The sequence below is a fragment of the Musa acuminata genome, chromosome BXJ1-9 (assembly GCF_036884655.1).
Source record: "Musa acuminata AAA Group cultivar baxijiao chromosome BXJ1-9, Cavendish_Baxijiao_AAA, whole genome shotgun sequence".
Classification (NCBI taxonomy): Eukaryota; Viridiplantae; Streptophyta; class Magnoliopsida; order Zingiberales; family Musaceae; genus Musa; species Musa acuminata.
In genome coordinates this window covers 3,045,738-3,061,196 of record NC_088335.1, presented here as the reverse complement: position 1 = coordinate 3,061,196, position 15,459 = coordinate 3,045,738, and the positions used below count along the sequence as shown (strand labels likewise).

Below are 15,459 nucleotides of genomic sequence, written 5' to 3'. Positions count from 1 at the left end.
TAGGCCGCGAAGTGGAGCTTGAAGTCATTGACAAGCTAGTCGAAGGAAGCGATCGTTCCGGTTTTCAAGTCGTCATACCACGAGTGGGACGGCCCTCTCATAGTGGTAGGGAATGCTCTGCACATCAAGGCATCAGAGGTTCCGCATAGCGCCATTTGGGCGCGAAAAGCAGCTACATGGTCCGCCGGGTCGGTGGAGCCATCGTAAGCGTCCAGAGAGGGGAGCTGGAAGTCCGGGGGGACTGTCTGATCCCGTATCTCGGGCATGAAGGGAGACCCTTGGTGTGCGTCCTCCCCGAGCTCTCCCTTGGACCTGCAAACCTCTTTCTGCAACTCGTCGAGTCGCTGATTGACGAAGCGCAACTGGGCCTGCAGGGAGTCCGAAGAGAGTGCCTCGGGTTCCGGGCGACCGCTCGGGTTTGCCATCACTGGATACCCGAGTGGGGCCGGTCGGACCCAAGGCGAAGTGGGGGGCTCCGGAAGTGTTGCGTGGGCTCGAACGGGAGCCTCGCGTTGTAGCAGTGGTTCGATCGCAGGCGGGTGCGCCGAATTCGAAATGAGCGGGATAATGGTTTGCACCATACCCATCAGAGCTCGGACTTGACGAGCAAGGTCCTGAAAGGCCTCGGACGACACGGGCGAGGGGTCGGCGGGGGCGCCGTCGGGTGGCGACACGCCCGGGTTGTCGAATATCCGCCAATATCAATCTGAGGTCGTGGCGGGGTGTTCGTCACGATGGTCTCCGTGCGGGGGATGTTCCCCTGAGGCTTCAATCGGATGCGACCTGTCAATCGTGGGCTCATCTAAGCCGCTCGGGTGATCACCCGACATTCCGGGCCCTCCTTCTAGCGCCAATCTGTTGGTGTAAACGACCTTGAGCCGTGGCCTCGGGGCCGACGTGGCTTGGTTCGGGTCCGGACGATGGGGATCTCTCAAGGGCCTTCCTCGAGCCCGCAGAGGGGGTCGTGGTGCGATGTCCGATCGGGACGGGGTCGCCTTTGCCTCGGGACAGGAACTCCTCGCCTGCGCGTCTGGCGGGGACCTTCAGCTTCGCACCTGCACAAAGGTCGGGTCGGGAGGCTCGACCCGACCCCTCCGACGATCGGGTCAGACGATAGTGGAGGGGGTTTAGATGAAGAAGTCTCTTTGGTGTGTCACCTCCTCCCCCTCCCCCACACTCGTTCAGAGTGCGAGAATATTTATAGGGAGGCTTACTGTTTCCTAATGTGCCCGCTTGCAGGGGGCAGACTGGTTGCGTCTAACATTGGTGGTTGCGTGGCGTGAAAAATCGAGCCTGAATAGGCATTAATACACCTCGACCTGTGTTCCGATCCGTTTGACCGGGTGCTGTCGCGTTGACTGAGGCGTGAGGCGTCATCTGACGTCAACCGAGTCTTATCATAATTACTATCCGCATCACCTTCTTCTCCTAAAACAATGTAAAGGATAAATAGAATAAAATAAAACAAGAGGCAATCATAATAATTTAATGTTAATAATTCAGGTAGAAGAAGCCACGTGAGATGTGGCTTGCGATTGCAATATTACACCAAACCTCGTAGTCTGCTGTCTTCGTTTGCCCCTCGTGTGTTAAGAATCCACAGTCCCAACATTCGCACTACTATCGTAAAAGCATGATTCTTTCTTCTGCGCCTTTTACCTCTCGCCGACACCAAACAAACCATTTCTCTCCCCAGACTCACTCGCACTCACCCTTCGTTTGACGCCATTTTGGCCGCTCAGAAGAAGCTTCACGCCTCGTGTACTTCCACAGGCAAGGCATAGTAAAACACTACTGAGTGGAAAGAACACCAGGTGGTCACATGACTCTTATGACTTCTGCTACTGCTACGCACCCTCACATCACTTACACCGCCCTAGAAATACAAATAAAAATTTCTAGTACCATTACACACATATGGCGACAGCATTCTGAGCATATACTATTCTCCTCGTATTCTAAAAATAAAAAATAAAAATAAATAAACCTGTGGAATGCGTCTGCTTTCTAAATAAAAGAACAACTAATCTTCCGAGAAATGTCTTTTACCTCCTGGGGCCGGACGAGAAGTCAGCATCAAACGTCCCCAACTCCGTCATCTTTGGAACCTCCACCGGGCCGTACTCCCAGTCATCTCCCAGTGGCCTCCAAAGACTATCATCACCGTAGTCGAACCCCAGAGGATTCTGCGCCATGCCCCACAGTGTAGCATCTGGATTCTGCTGCAAGTCCAGCGCTAGGTCGTCGGCTGCACTGATGCCCTGCCAGTTCACGTCCCTACCAACAGGACCGAGATGACAGGCCATACTAGCTTCGGCATCTGCACCCAGCATCCTCAGCATCTCCTCTACAGAGAATTCTTCCTCCCGCCCATCCGTCGTAGGAGGATCCCGATCACCGGTCTGTCGAAGCTCTACGCACGCTTCGGTCGTAGTAGACTCTTTCTCCGCGTTATCTTTCTGTTGGACCTTTGGAAGCAGCTTCACATCCTTGTCCCAGTCATCCGAGACGTCTGTGGCATCGGAATAAGCCACCTCATCCCTCGGGTCAAACCTTGGAACCTTGCGGTCGATCTCACGAGACATGGAGCCATCGACCGCACTGGATTTACGTGAAGTCGTGGTCGTCTCGCACGACTCCCTTCTCATGGCAGGGACGTCTACAGCTCCCGGCAGGTTGACGCGGGCCATGGTACCGTACATGGCTCTTGCGGCATCGTCATAGGCAAGAGCAGCTTCCACAGCAGTCGGGAAGGTCCCCAACCAAAGGCGACTGCCCCGGTTTGGCTCTCGGATCTCGGCAACCCACTTGCCCCAGGTACGCTGTCTTACACCACGGTATCTGCATTTAGGGTTTTCTGGCCCACCTTTGCCTCGCATGCAACCTTTTCTTGAACCTTTTGCAGGTGCTCTCCGAACTCGCTCTTCACCATCCATGGAACGGTCGAGCTGGCGATTGTGTTCTCTCCACCGGGCAATGGTTTCTGCCACGGAACCGGCGCCGTTCTCCCCCCCCCTGCGTACTCTTTTTTTTTTTTTTTGCCTGAGAGAAGGGAGGATCAGCGTCAAAGCACCAAACGAGAACAGCAGAAGAAAACTCGACAAAACCAAATTATCTTCGAATCGGGTAGATAGAACACGGAAAGGCGATGCTCAAAAAAGGAATAAAAGCTCCCATGGCTCGAACGCGAAAATGTAGACACCAACAAAGAACAAAACAACACAACAGACAGAAAGAGAAGTCGATAAAGAGGCTTTGTTTCTCTCTTCTAGGATTATGGAGTCCCACGCTACACCACCCAGGCAAAGCAACAGCAACAGCAGCAGCAGTAAAAGCACAAGACAAGCCACATCCAGGACCCAAAGCTATCCCACGTAACGCTGTGAAGGAGTATCGATGGAACTACTTGCAACTCAGGTCGACCACCATCTCCTCCGAGCCCACATCTGAACGTGGCTTTCAAAAACATAAGCTGAATCCAATTTTGACACTGAAAAATGGCAACTAAATCGTACATTAAACCAGATGAAAATTATACATACCTAGATGTTCTGTAGAATCAATACAACCAAGCACCTGCCGCTCCCGAATTCTACTTCAGCAGAAATCATAAAACAGAAAACAACCGCAGCCACATAAGTAAAGAATGTGATCCATCAAAAAAGGAATCATAAACACTTAATTAACAGAACAAAAATCATCTAACGTCTTCAAACTTGTTAAATTCCACGAGCAACAAAAACAAATTAAGACGTCAGTCCGCAAACCTCCCATAAAACCTGTGTAGGAACCCTGTTGTCACTGTTGTCATAGTATCCGTGTCAGACAACACCTCAAGTTCTGACAGCTCAATTATCGTATATGTCGAAAACCGACGTAAATCCTCGTACCTTAGGCTCACCATGTTCCTACTTTCATTGGATCCACCATCTCAAGACAAGCACATAATGGAACTATTATCACAAGGGTGGGGAATTCCATCGACCTACCACCCACTTAAACGCATAAAAATTCATAGTACTGTTTCTAGAAATTCAAATGTCCATCGAGTGAAGGGCAACAACTAAAGAACAGAATCCATAGTGCCCAGAAACTCCATACAAGCCCACAAGTTTGCTACCTTCTACGAGAATGTGACACAACAGGATCTCTATATTCTCAAAGGGTTCTTTGCTATTGAACACAAGGCAATTTGAATCCAACTCGAGTTGCAAAATACACCCAAAAAAGCCACTTCCGGCAAAAGAAGTAAAGCAGACCACAACGATCACCGCTCCTACTTCCTAAATCCATGTCTCTCCACAGCTTGGCTTTTATGAGAACGATCGCATGCTTCTCGCTTAATCCGACATCCAGCATTTTTTCAGACATCATCAGTGACGAAGAAAAAACTACAACACACTGCTCTCTAGGAATGTACTGAATAATGTACTGACACTACTAGAACAATGTACTGAATAATCCAAACAGATTATATTACATTGCCTACTCTTTATAGATTCCAAATTACCAAAGATCCTTCTCTTCCACAACTCTGCTTCCATCTCAAACTCCCCTCACCTTGGCAGGAACCCAAGAGAAAGAAAATACATATTTCTGATTGCAAATTTTCCAAAATCCTTTAATTATCTGACAAATTGAAGGACAACCTTAGTAATAATCATTGGGGCATCTTAGTACGTCTCTGGAAGCATCAAAAGAATTTACTTTGCACCTGATGCACCCTCAACTCTGATAGTTATTTGGCACTCCAAGAATCAAAAGGATAGCTCCCATCATCCCACGGTATTCTTAACCTACGAATCCCTGTTCACAATTTAAACCTCTGCAAATATCACTCAACAGAACCGTGCATCGTAACGCCGACGACCAAGCTACCTATCATCTTAGTTCTGAACATACAAACAGATATCGTAGTAGTATCGTTCAGCTTGCATCATTCCCTCATTTCTGCCTCGACTCTCCTCCTATTGCGATCAAAATGAAACCAAAAGCGACCAGAAGCACTCGTCACAAGCTTCCTACATACGTAACACAGTCACAAGAAACATTCAATTCTGCATCGAATCAATCATGAACTCGACCTCCCCGAGGAACAGAACCCTTATTTCAAAGAAAACTGTTTTGGAAGATGCAAAACCCTTATTTCAAGTATCCACTTTCAGCAGACCTCACGAAAACCCAAAAATCGATGGCCCCGTTTTCCTCTCGTCGCTACCATGATTTCAACGAAATTTGGACGCTGAAAGAGTTTGATTCACTCGTCTTAGCTTCTTTTTTCTTCACATGGTCATCACAAAACCACCTCACAAAACCGGAGATAAACCCTAGAAACCGAAGAGGATCAGACCTCGAGAAAACAATGGAAACAACTGGAGCGGCAAAAATCGAATCTACCAAACCGAAACGACGAAAACCAAACAAGAACCGAACCACCACTACACAAGAAACGAGTAGCTCATGGAAGGATTTGTAGCTTTACCTATCGGACTCCATCATCAACATCATCATCCCCATCTCCTCGTCCTCCTCGCGGTTCTTCTTCTTCCTGCCGTCGGGGCACAATCATCAGATGTTTCTTGGTCTCGAAGAAAAACTCGATGACCCGCCGAGACCATTATATAAGGGGACAAATACCTCGGTTCCTTAGGTGGCAGACCTCGTGTCGCAAGGTGTGACGTCTGAAGAGCCACGTTTCAACGAAACTTCCCACAAGTGCGGCGGGAGATCACGTGACCCATTACTTAGCCACTAAGGCTTAGCTTTTCTATCCGACCGTACACGTAGACCATAATAGGCGTGCACCATGTGGTTCGGGCTTTCCTTTCGCGCGGCGATTCCGTCGAGCCCACGGGTCTGCCATCGGCCCTATCCGTTTCGGAAGAAAAGATGAAGGGCCAGGATTTCTCGATCGTCATCCATGAGTTCAATCTGAGCTGTTGCTCGGGAAGACTCGGTCAAACCGGTCTTGCGTGTGAATTAATCTAAAAATTTAGTCAAACATTTAATTTTTGACCTTCTGATTGCGTACGCTATGATGTTGGAAGGTTTGGACCGAATTATATGGACACGCCCAGTACCAATTAACAACATTAAAAAAAATCACATAATAATGTAGTAGCCAAAATGCCGGGCACTGCCATCGACATGTGCTCCACCAAGAGGACCCCACCGCTGAAGCAAAGGTGAAAGAGTCCCATTGGGGAATGGGATGTCGATGCGTCACGTGTGAACTCAAGAATGGAACTGCGTTTAGTCCTCGAGGCAGTGCTTATCTTATCCATTATGCTACCATTTCGGACTATTAGCTTTTTGACTTGCGCGTCACTTTTTCTAAAATATATTTTAAATATAATGTCGAAAAGTATGATTAAAGATTATTGTGGTGAGTTTACCACTAAAAGAGTCCCAATTTGACATCCAAAGCATCAGTATTTATGTGGTCGCTTCCGCTGGTCACCGCACCCTCCCATATCCAAGTCTTCGAAGACTCTGTCGAGAGGAATAAGAGAGAAGCGAAGCGATGCCTTGTATTCCAGCGACCGAGTTTTGCACGGCGCACGAGGTGCCGGAGGCGGTGGCGAGGCACCACGAGCACGCGGTGGGGACGAACCAGTGCTGCTCGGCGGTGGTGCAGACGGTGACGGCGCCGGTGGCGGCGGTGCGCGTCGTCGTGGGGGACGGCGAAGTCGGCACCCTGCGGGAGGTGCGCGTCGTCTCCGGCCTGCCGGCGGCCACCAGCACGGAGCGCCTCGAGATCCTTGACGACGAGCGCCACGTCGTCAAGCACTTCGTGAAGAGCTGCGACGTCGTCGTGGGGGACGGCGAAGTCGGCACCCTGCGGGAGGTGCGCGTCGTCTCCGGCCTGCCGGCGGCCACCAGCACGGAGCGCCTCGAGATCCTTGACGACGAGCGCCACGTTCTCGGCTTCCGGGTGAGAACCAGTGCTGCGGTGGGGACGAACCAGTGCTGCTCGGCGGTGGTGCAGACGGTGACGGCGCCGGTGGCGGCGGTGTGGGCGGTGGTACGGCGCTTCGACAGGCCGCAGGCGTACAAGCACTTCGTGAAGAGCTGCGACGTCGTCGTGGGGGACGGCGAAGTCGGCACCCTGCGGGAGGTGCGCGTCGTCTCCGGCCTGCCGGCGGCCACCAGCACGGAGCGCCTCGAGATCCTTGACGGCGAGCACCGCCTCGCCAACTACCGTTCCGTGACCACGCTCCACCCGGACGACGACGGAGGCGGACGCACGGTGGTGGTGGAATCCTACGTGGTCGACGTGCCGCCGGGGAATACGACGGAGGAGACGCGGGTGTTCGTCGACACCATCGTCAAGTGCAACCTCCGGTCCCTGGCGAGGATCGCCGGAAGCCTCCAAGTACGGCGCCGGAGGGCAACCCGTAATTAAATGGGATCTCGCATGACTTCTTTTATTTTCGTTTTCTTATCAGATCAAACGAGATGACAAGCAAGCTCTGGACATCTTATTCCGACTCAGAAAACTGCAGCCTCTTCTTGTCTTTTCATTTGATATCTGCATCAGGTTCCTGTCTTCCATCTGTTCGTCTCCGCCCATCAACTTGAGCTTTTTGCTTCTGTGGAGTACTGTTCCGATTGTACTGACAAATGGGGATGGTGTGCCACTCGCTTTGCAAGTTGCAAGGTAGCTTGTAATGATCCCCACTGTATCTTGTCTCACAGAATTGATGCCCCTTTGACTGACGATTCCAAATCAGTAGTAAGCAGTGTGCCTACCGTCTGAGTTGTAACATAATTTTTTTTAATGTAAATTGAAATGATATATATATATATATTATTTGTAAATTATTATAAATATTTATGTGAATCATGATATATCAAATGATTTCTAGTATAATTTAATTTTATTTAACTGATTTATTATATTTTTAAGGAGATTTTACAATATTTTTATGAGATCAATCAAAATACTGTAAGAGATGAAAAAAAATATAGTCAATTTTTAAAGATAATTTAAATATTTTCAATTAAGGATATTATTTTAAAAATCAACGAACGCTGTTAAAAAAACCAAAAATAAAGATTAATCATTCAAATAAAATTGTTGTGATTTGGGAATTTGTGGTGGCTCGGATATTGACTCGGCCTGGGCCGGAGGCGGAGAAAACAAGAAGGCCGCTGGGGTGGGACCGCTTTTTCTTCTCTCACTCATCTTGTGTGCTCCGCCGCTCTCTTTTATCTCCCCCTTTGTTTTAGCTCCTCTCTTCCGATCTCGGCGACCGCTTTCTTCCCCCTCCACGATGTCGTCGGCTTCAACTGCTTTGATCCCCTTGGCCCCGCTCCACCGGTTCTCCGCGGTTAATGGTGCCCGGAGATCGTTCCTGTGTCACAGGAACCCCTGGAGAACTAGGGTTTTCATGAGCGTCTCGGTCGGATCGCGAGCTACAGTGGGAAATGATGCCCTCTTCCAAGATTATAAGCCCTCTTGTGCTTTCCTCTTTCCTGGCCAGGTAATCCGATTCCGACCCTCACTCTGTGAGCTTGTGGCTTTGTTTGGATTCTTCCATGAGGTACTTATAGTTACTTTAAGGAAAGCAACAGTAGAAATCTTCGTAAATGACCGGGTAAAAATGCGAGACGTTATGTATAACAAAGGATCGTGTCTTGGCATTTTTTTTCTTCTTTAATATCTAGGAAATAATTTAGTTAATGAGGTCTAATTTGTTTGTGAGGAATCGACGGATGACAACGAGAAGATAATAAGATTCCCTTCTAGTTATGTTTTGCATCGAATGTAACAAATGACGAGAAGTCATGATCAGAGGGCGTCGTTGGATACAAAAACCAGATAGTTTAATGGTGAAGACGGGATTCAATCGGACTTTGTGCTATTAGTAATCAAGATCTTTACTAACTAAGATAGTAGACATCTTTAAAATATTATCGGATGAGGTCTTGAAACCTCAATTGTTGGTAGGTGGGTGTGGTCCATCACCGGATATTAAATTTGCATGTGTTTGAAAAGACAAAACCAAAATCGGATGCGGGCAAGCAGTATATAGTTGGAAACAATAAAATCGAAGATAAAAACATATGGTAGAATGATACCGAGATTTAACATGGTAAAACCCTTTAATTACTTAACGTCCACAGGCAATCTAGAAGGAATTCACTATAAATAAACAAAGACTATAATCTTCTCTCTAAGACAAGAAGTATCATAACTCATTCTCTCTAATAATAGGAGAAACAAATGAAAAAAATAAGGAATAACTAAATTAAGGAGAAAACAATTTCCTTCTTTCTCTCTCTTTCTTCTTTTTTTTTTGTTCTTTTTTCCTCTCTAGCTGGTTTCTTCATTGTGTGTTTTTATATAGGCACCAGAGTCCTGCACGAGGAGAACTCCAACACACGCATGTCACTGAAGTCATCCACGCACACGTCTCGTTGAGATTATAGTATGATGTGGGGACGAGCGTGTGGTTCCTGCAACCATGTACATTTTGTGAAGGTGGGGAGGTTGTTGCAACCACCCGTGCACACGAGTGGTTCCTATAATCACCCACTTCCCTAGTCCAAGAATATATATTTTCTAGACTTAGAATTTAGCTTCATTCTTTCCTGGGCATTTTACATTACATATATAGGATAACCAAATATATGAAGAGAAGAATAATCAACTGATTTACCAATCCACATATCCATGAGTGTCTTCAATTTAATCGTTGTTAAGGGAGACCGATTAATAGCATAACATTGCCCAAAATGACTTGGCCAGACCTGTAGTAACCAATATTGCTATGGTCCTCTCCTAAAAGTCATGTTCATCTGCTTTATCACATCATTCTGTTGAGGACTGTATGACGTTGGAAATTGTCTCTCGATGCCTTCATCGAACCCCATTCTCATATATTCTCTTACATTTTCTGTCCACAAACACTTGATCCTTTTTCTAGATTTGAGATCTCTCCATCCTCTATTAGAAGACAGTACACAACATTGCTCTCCAAAACATACTCCTTGTGCTAAGTTGGTGGTACCCTCTTATGAATTAATTGTCAGACTTCTTGAACCTTAGACTGGATTGTTACTTGTTCATCATGCTCTGGATCTGCTTCAGAAGAAACTAGATTTTCTGATATTGAATACATTTTTCGCTGAACTAAAGTGGTTTTTGAACTTTCTATCACTGTTGTATCACTTGTAGAAAGTTCTAAAGTTGCAAACTATTATAGCTCTATCTACGATAGAAATAGAGTACATGACAACTACACACGCTTGCGACGAGGCAATTTGTATTAGAAGGTTAATGAAGGAATTCAGGCACAAGCAGGGGAATATTTCCTTATATTGTGACAGTCAGAGTGTCTTGCACATCGCGAGAAGTCCAATCTTCCATCCCAGGACAAAGTACATAGGAGTTCAATATCACTTCATTCAAGAAATAATGGTGGATGATAACATGGATATGTAGAAGATCGAAATAATGAACAACCAAGCAGATGTTATGACTTCATGTGAACTAGATCCTCTTATGGCTTGGTGAAGACGTTAGCAGTATATGACTTGGCATTTTATTTTTACTTTTATTGGCAAGCAAGTCGGTGGTTGCAGATTCACCCACACGTGCCCACATCGCTCTGCAATCTTCGTGAGACATGTGCGTTCAGGACTTTGATGGTGTATGCATGCAAGAGTTCTCCTCGTGCAAGACTGTTGCTTATATAAGGCACCAAATGAGAGAGGTGAAAACACATAATGAAGATGCCATCGTGAGCAAGAGAGGAAAAAGGAAGAAGAGAGAGGAAGAAAGAGAGAGATAGAGAAATAAGAGAATTGTTTTCTCCTCAGTTTGGTTCCTCATTTTCTCATTTATGAGTTTTTCCTCTACTTCTATCACATGAGAGAAGGTGTTGTGTTACTCCTTGTATTAGAAAGAAAGTTGTACTCCCATTTATTTGTAGAGAATTTCTTTTAGCTTATACCTAGATGTTTCCTCAAAATAATTGAGGGTTTTATCTTGTTAAATCTTTGTGTCATTCTTCCGGTTGTTTTTTGTCCTTGGCTTTATTGTTTCAAGCTAGATGCTGCATATCCGCATCTGGTTTTGGTTGTCTTTTTTTAACAATATGGTTATTGTTGTGCTGAACTTTTCACTGTTTGATCACCATATGGATTGCAGGGTTGCACTCATTTGGATGTGATCATGGGGTGATAGGATGATTACTGAAATGTATTCAGAACCTTGTTATCAGTAATCAAAATATATCTTCAAAATAAGTGATGAAGACGGGATTCAATCTAAGGACCTTGCCATCAGTAATCAAGATGTAAGATAGTCGTCATCTTTAAAATTTGTGGAATGAGGTTTCGAAACCTCAACTGTTGGTAGGTCAGTGTGGTACACTACCACCAGATGTTGAATTCACATGAATATTATTCTGCTGATCTTATTGGTGTTTGATTACCATGTGGATTGCCAGGTTCCAATCATTTGGATGTGAACAGACAGTGGGGTGGTAGGATGATTACTGAAGTGCATTCAAAAACTATATTAAGACACCAATCATTGAAAAGCTGAAATTCACCACATGAGCATGTTCAAACATTTCATGCACCAGTGGTGGTGCTACATATTACTTTTCTTGATGCCAACTTTCTCTACGTAAACAGCTGTTTCAACTTGCAGAAGTTCAGACAGCTTCTTTTAGATAGCCAGAGCAATATGTAATATACATGTTAGATGAAAATCCAACAATGATCATGCTTGGCAAACATTTTTGTCATAATCATATTAATTATGTATCACATGGACTACTTATCTATTCTATGTCCAGAGCAACTACCTGAAGTATGAAAACAATGACTTTATGAGTTTTTTTGTGCCTAATGTTCTGGATTTCTATGTGGGATTGAGCATATTGGACTTTTCTTTCTTTTTTTCTTTTTTGGTTTCAGGGAGCACAAACTGTTGGAATGGGGGTGGAAGCTCAGAATGTGAATGCTGCTGCTGAATTGTTTAAGAAAGCAAATGATATACTTGGGTACGAAATTCTTACTCTAGTTTCTCTAATACAAAGCTTAGGCATCAAAAAGGAGAAAACCCAAAGCCCATGATGTCCCTCGATGCTTATCATTGGTAATATTGATCTTCTAAATTTAATCCTTTTGTTCCCTTTGCCTCAGTTATGATCTCTTGGATGTTTGTGCCAATGGGCCAAAAGAAAAGCTTGATTCAACAGTAATAAGCCAGGTACAATAATGCAGAATGGCTGTATATAACCAGGCTGTTATTTCTTCTCTTCTGCTGGCATTCATTACTTGCTTCTCTATAATTTTATTTTCTGTGTGCTCTCCAGGAAGCATTTCTTTGCTTTTGTGAAAATGTGAAAAATTCTCGATGTTTTATATAGTATGAGTATTCTACTATTGGTAGATTATCTATGCAAGTGAAGCCTATTTTTGGTATAACAATCGTTAGAGGTTCGAAGTGGTGTTAGATGCCACTTCCATTTATGAGGACATTTTTCACTCAGTGTTATGCAGCTCTACATGTATGTCTAGTCATATATCTAGTTCTCTTGAATTGTTTTTTTATGCTGAAGCTGGTTTCCTCGTCATTAGAAATAATGAATTTGTTCAATAGTATCATTATAAAATTCAACTTTTTGCAGCCAGCCATATATGTTACCAGTCTAGCTGCAGTTGAAGTATTGCGGGCACGTGATGGGGGTCAGGATATAATCAATTCTGTAGATGTCACTTGTGGCTTGAGCTTGGGAGAATATACAGCCCTTGCATTTGCTGGTGCATTCAGGTACATTAGATAGTGAGAATCTTCTGTTGTGATGGCTCGTCTTTGATATTTTCGTCTTTCACTCAATCAAAGCATGTTTGTTTCATGATATTCACTAGTTTTGAGGATGGTCTCAAGCTTGTCAAGTTAAGAGGAGAAGCAATGCAGGTTAGCAGCCGATACCAGAATTTGTGAACTAGCTATTTCTTTCTCTAGCTTCTCTTGACTTATTTCAATAAAACTCCACAGGATGCAGCTGATGCTGCTAAAAGTGCTATGGTCAGTGTCATCGGACTGGACTCTGAAAAGGTGCAGCTGTTATGTGATGCTGCTAACGAAGAAGTTGATGACCAAAATAAAGTTCAGATCGCAAACTTTTTATGTCCAGTATGGTTTTCTCAATGCTTCTTTTAATTATTTAATGTGTTCTTTTAATCCTTTTCTTTGACTAGAGATGAATTTGAAGTGCAGGGTAATTATGCTGTTTCTGGTGGTGTGAAGGGAGTTGAAGCAGTGGAAGCTAAGGCAAAGTCTTTTAAGGCTCGGATGACGGTTAGTCTTCTTTGCTATTTATGATTGTATATTATAATCATCTCTTCTTGTTACTGTTCAGGCACCTTTGTTGTTAAGAATTTCATGTGCTTATATTTTGCTTTTGATCATGCTTGAGGAAAGAAATTTTGGGGTCAAACAGGTCTAAGAAAAAGACTGAAATTTACTTTACTGAGAAGCCTATTTGTATTGCAAACATTTAAATTAAAATAACCAAATAAGAGAGACAAATATCGATAACATTATAACCTTAATCAGTGGTGATTACCTCTCAACTGACATTGCTTTACATATATGTTACTGGGATTGCTAAGCGTAGATTGTTGTCACTCTGCTGCACTTCAGCATGGATTTTATGTTTAAGTTCCATCCATGTTAATATTGTGTTTAAACTTTAAACCTATTCTTTTCTTGATCATTCGATTCCTCTTAATCTTTTAACCATTTTTCTTCACCATTCTACTTGGTAATTTGGTTATACAAGTCTGTCTTCATTCTAGTTTTAAGCACTCCAGCGTCCCACTCCATAATCTTCATATAGTCTATCAATGAATCTACAGCCAGCCCTTGCCAACTTCTGCATCTTCATCTACACATTTGGATATTACTTGAGATTATCTCCTCATTGATCATGCAAGCATTAGATCTTTTTTCTTTTCTGGGACTTTGGTCAGGGCTACTCCATAGCATATTATGTCGGAATAGAAATTATATCAGGATTCATAGTGTGCTAAGATGCTGGCCTTTGTAGCAATGTGTGTGTTTTTTAAGCATTTTCCTATTCTTTGTTGGATGATAACCGAGATATACATTTTGCTGCTAATGTAACAGTCTGTTCAAATATATAAATATGAAGCTGACACAACCTAGATCGAAGAAAAGTCTGATACCGATTGAAGATACTATTATATTGTACCCAGCAGTGCCTACTCTGCCACGTTAAATGGCAAACCTTAAAGGGTTGTGTAATATGTAGGGTTATGCTTAAATCTTTCACATTTTTCTATGCAAGTCTGGTTTTGAGAAACAAGATCTATATTGACACAAGAAAATGATCACTCTTTATCACCAGGTACGCCTTGCTGTTGCTGGTGCTTTTCATACCAACTTTATGGAACCGGCTGTCTCCAGATTAGAAGCTGCACTCGCAACAACAGAAATCAGAACGCCAAGGATTCCAGTTATATCAAATGTGGATGCCCAGCCACACTCGGATCCTGATACGATCAAAAAAATTTTGGCACAACAGGTCTCCATGTTCACTGCCTAAATTTGCTCTACCCGACTTATAATGATCATAAATAGCTTTGTCATATGGCTCCTCTTCTCAAGTGCAGGTGACGACTCCTGTGCAATGGGAACTGACGCTGAAGACTCTGTTAAACAAAGGGTTGAAGAAAAGCTATGAGTTGGGACCTGGAAAGGTAAAATACACCAGAAAACACCTTTCCTTGTTTTTGAGGACTAGGCTTCCTAGTTTCTTGAATTATTATTATTATTATTGTTGTTGTTGTTGTCGTCTTCATCACTATGAAATGTTCCTAAGGATCTAGGGCCATCCTCAGGTTATCGCAGGAATCTTGAAAAGGATGGATAAATCGGCTGATCTTGAGAACATTGGTGCTTGATATTGTTTCTAACGAAACTCGAATGTTGAAACTTCAAAAGATGAGACTCTAAGTCTTCATTTGCATTTATCCTGGATGAGCTTGACATGCAGAATTCCGGAGTAGCACAAAGAGGCCAGCGACTTAGGTACGGTGTCGAATGCCCATTTTTATGACTTTCTTTTTATTGTTGCCTTTTTTTTTCTTTTGTTACGGTCTATGCTTTTGATTTTGAGCTCGGTCTGTCCGTGTTGTTTAGTCAGTCAGACGTTTATGCATTTACCAATTGAACACGTCAAATCTGCTTAGATTTGTTCCCAAGTTGTTGCACTTTTTTATATTTGACCGCTCAGAAGCCTATTAGGCTACAGTTTGTTGCCCGTAGCAAATCATAGAGATGATGAGCATTAATTTCACGACATAATTGGACTATTATAAGACTAGTTTATCGGATGGCCTAAAGGTGTATACCTAAATCATCTTTTACTTGAAGATGATTGCCGATCTCATGCACCACATGCTTAATAG

At 44.1% G+C, this 15,459-nt stretch overlaps 3 protein-coding genes across 6 annotated transcripts; 2 read left to right on the top strand and 1 right to left on the bottom strand.

The window, feature by feature from the left end:
- Window positions 1-1,475: 1,475 nt before the first annotated feature.
- Window positions 1,476-5,616, bottom strand: LOC103996956 (dehydration-responsive element-binding protein 2B). Of its 3 annotated transcripts, none has more exons than XM_065081981.1 (4): window positions 5,483-5,616; window positions 3,543-3,592; window positions 2,050-3,446; window positions 1,476-1,958 (listed from the first exon to the last, which is right to left on the bottom strand). In XM_065081981.1, exons 3-4 carry the CDS (start codon window positions 2,934-2,936, stop codon window positions 1,943-1,945), a joined length of 903 nt encoding a protein of 300 aa, XP_064938053.1. In that variant the 5' UTR covers window positions 2,937-3,446; window positions 3,543-3,592; window positions 5,483-5,616; the 3' UTR covers window positions 1,476-1,942. The 3 variants fall into 3 exon arrangements, with proteins under 3 accessions (XP_064938053.1, XP_064938055.1, XP_064938054.1); XM_065081983.1 differs by having other exon boundaries at window positions 1,476-1,876; XM_065081982.1 differs by having other exon boundaries at window positions 3,543-3,595; window positions 5,483-5,588.
- Window positions 5,617-6,455: 839 nt separating this feature from the next.
- On the top strand, window positions 6,456-7,732 carry LOC135581842 (abscisic acid receptor PYL4-like). The gene has a single exon (XM_065081980.1). It carries the CDS (start codon window positions 6,524-6,526, stop codon window positions 7,403-7,405), a length of 882 nt encoding a protein of 293 aa, XP_064938052.1. The 5' UTR covers window positions 6,456-6,523; the 3' UTR covers window positions 7,406-7,732.
- Window positions 7,733-8,154: 422 nt separating this feature from the next.
- LOC135592495 (uncharacterized) lies at window positions 8,155-15,252 on the top strand. 2 transcript variants are annotated; one of them, XM_065081975.1, is made up of 11 exons: window positions 8,347-8,486; window positions 11,159-11,306; window positions 11,935-12,020; window positions 12,163-12,229; window positions 12,651-12,793; window positions 12,892-12,940; window positions 13,022-13,159; window positions 13,244-13,324; window positions 14,397-14,573; window positions 14,662-14,748; window positions 14,890-15,252. In XM_065081975.1, the coding sequence occupies exons 3-11, from the start codon at window positions 11,953-11,955 to the stop codon at window positions 14,950-14,952; spliced, it is 873 nt and encodes a 290-aa protein (XP_064938047.1). In that variant the 5' UTR covers window positions 8,347-8,486; window positions 11,159-11,306; window positions 11,935-11,952; the 3' UTR covers window positions 14,953-15,252. The 2 variants fall into 2 exon arrangements, with proteins under 2 accessions (XP_064938046.1, XP_064938047.1); XM_065081974.1 differs by lacking the exon at window positions 11,159-11,306 and having other exon boundaries at window positions 8,155-8,486.
- The last annotated feature ends 207 nt before the right edge of the window (window positions 15,253-15,459 follow it).

Coding starts and splice junctions, on each gene's coding strand:
- LOC103996956 (XM_065081981.1), bottom strand. CDS start 2,936: ATGGATGGTGAAGAGCGAGTTCGGAGAGCACCTGCAAAAGGTTCAAGA.
- LOC135581842 (XM_065081980.1), top strand. CDS start 6,524: ATGCCTTGTATTCCAGCGACCGAGTTTTGCACGGCGCACGAGGTGCCG.
- LOC135592495 (XM_065081974.1), top strand. CDS start 8,277: ATGTCGTCGGCTTCAACTGCTTTGATCCCCTTGGCCCCGCTCCACCGG. Junction 12,021..12,162: donor AAAGCAAATGATATACTTGG/GTACGAAATTCT, acceptor CCTTTGCCTCAG/TTATGATCTCTTGGATGTTT. Junction 14,749..14,889: donor ATGAGTTGGGACCTGGAAAG/GTAAAATACACC, acceptor GGCCATCCTCAG/GTTATCGCAGGAATCTTGAA.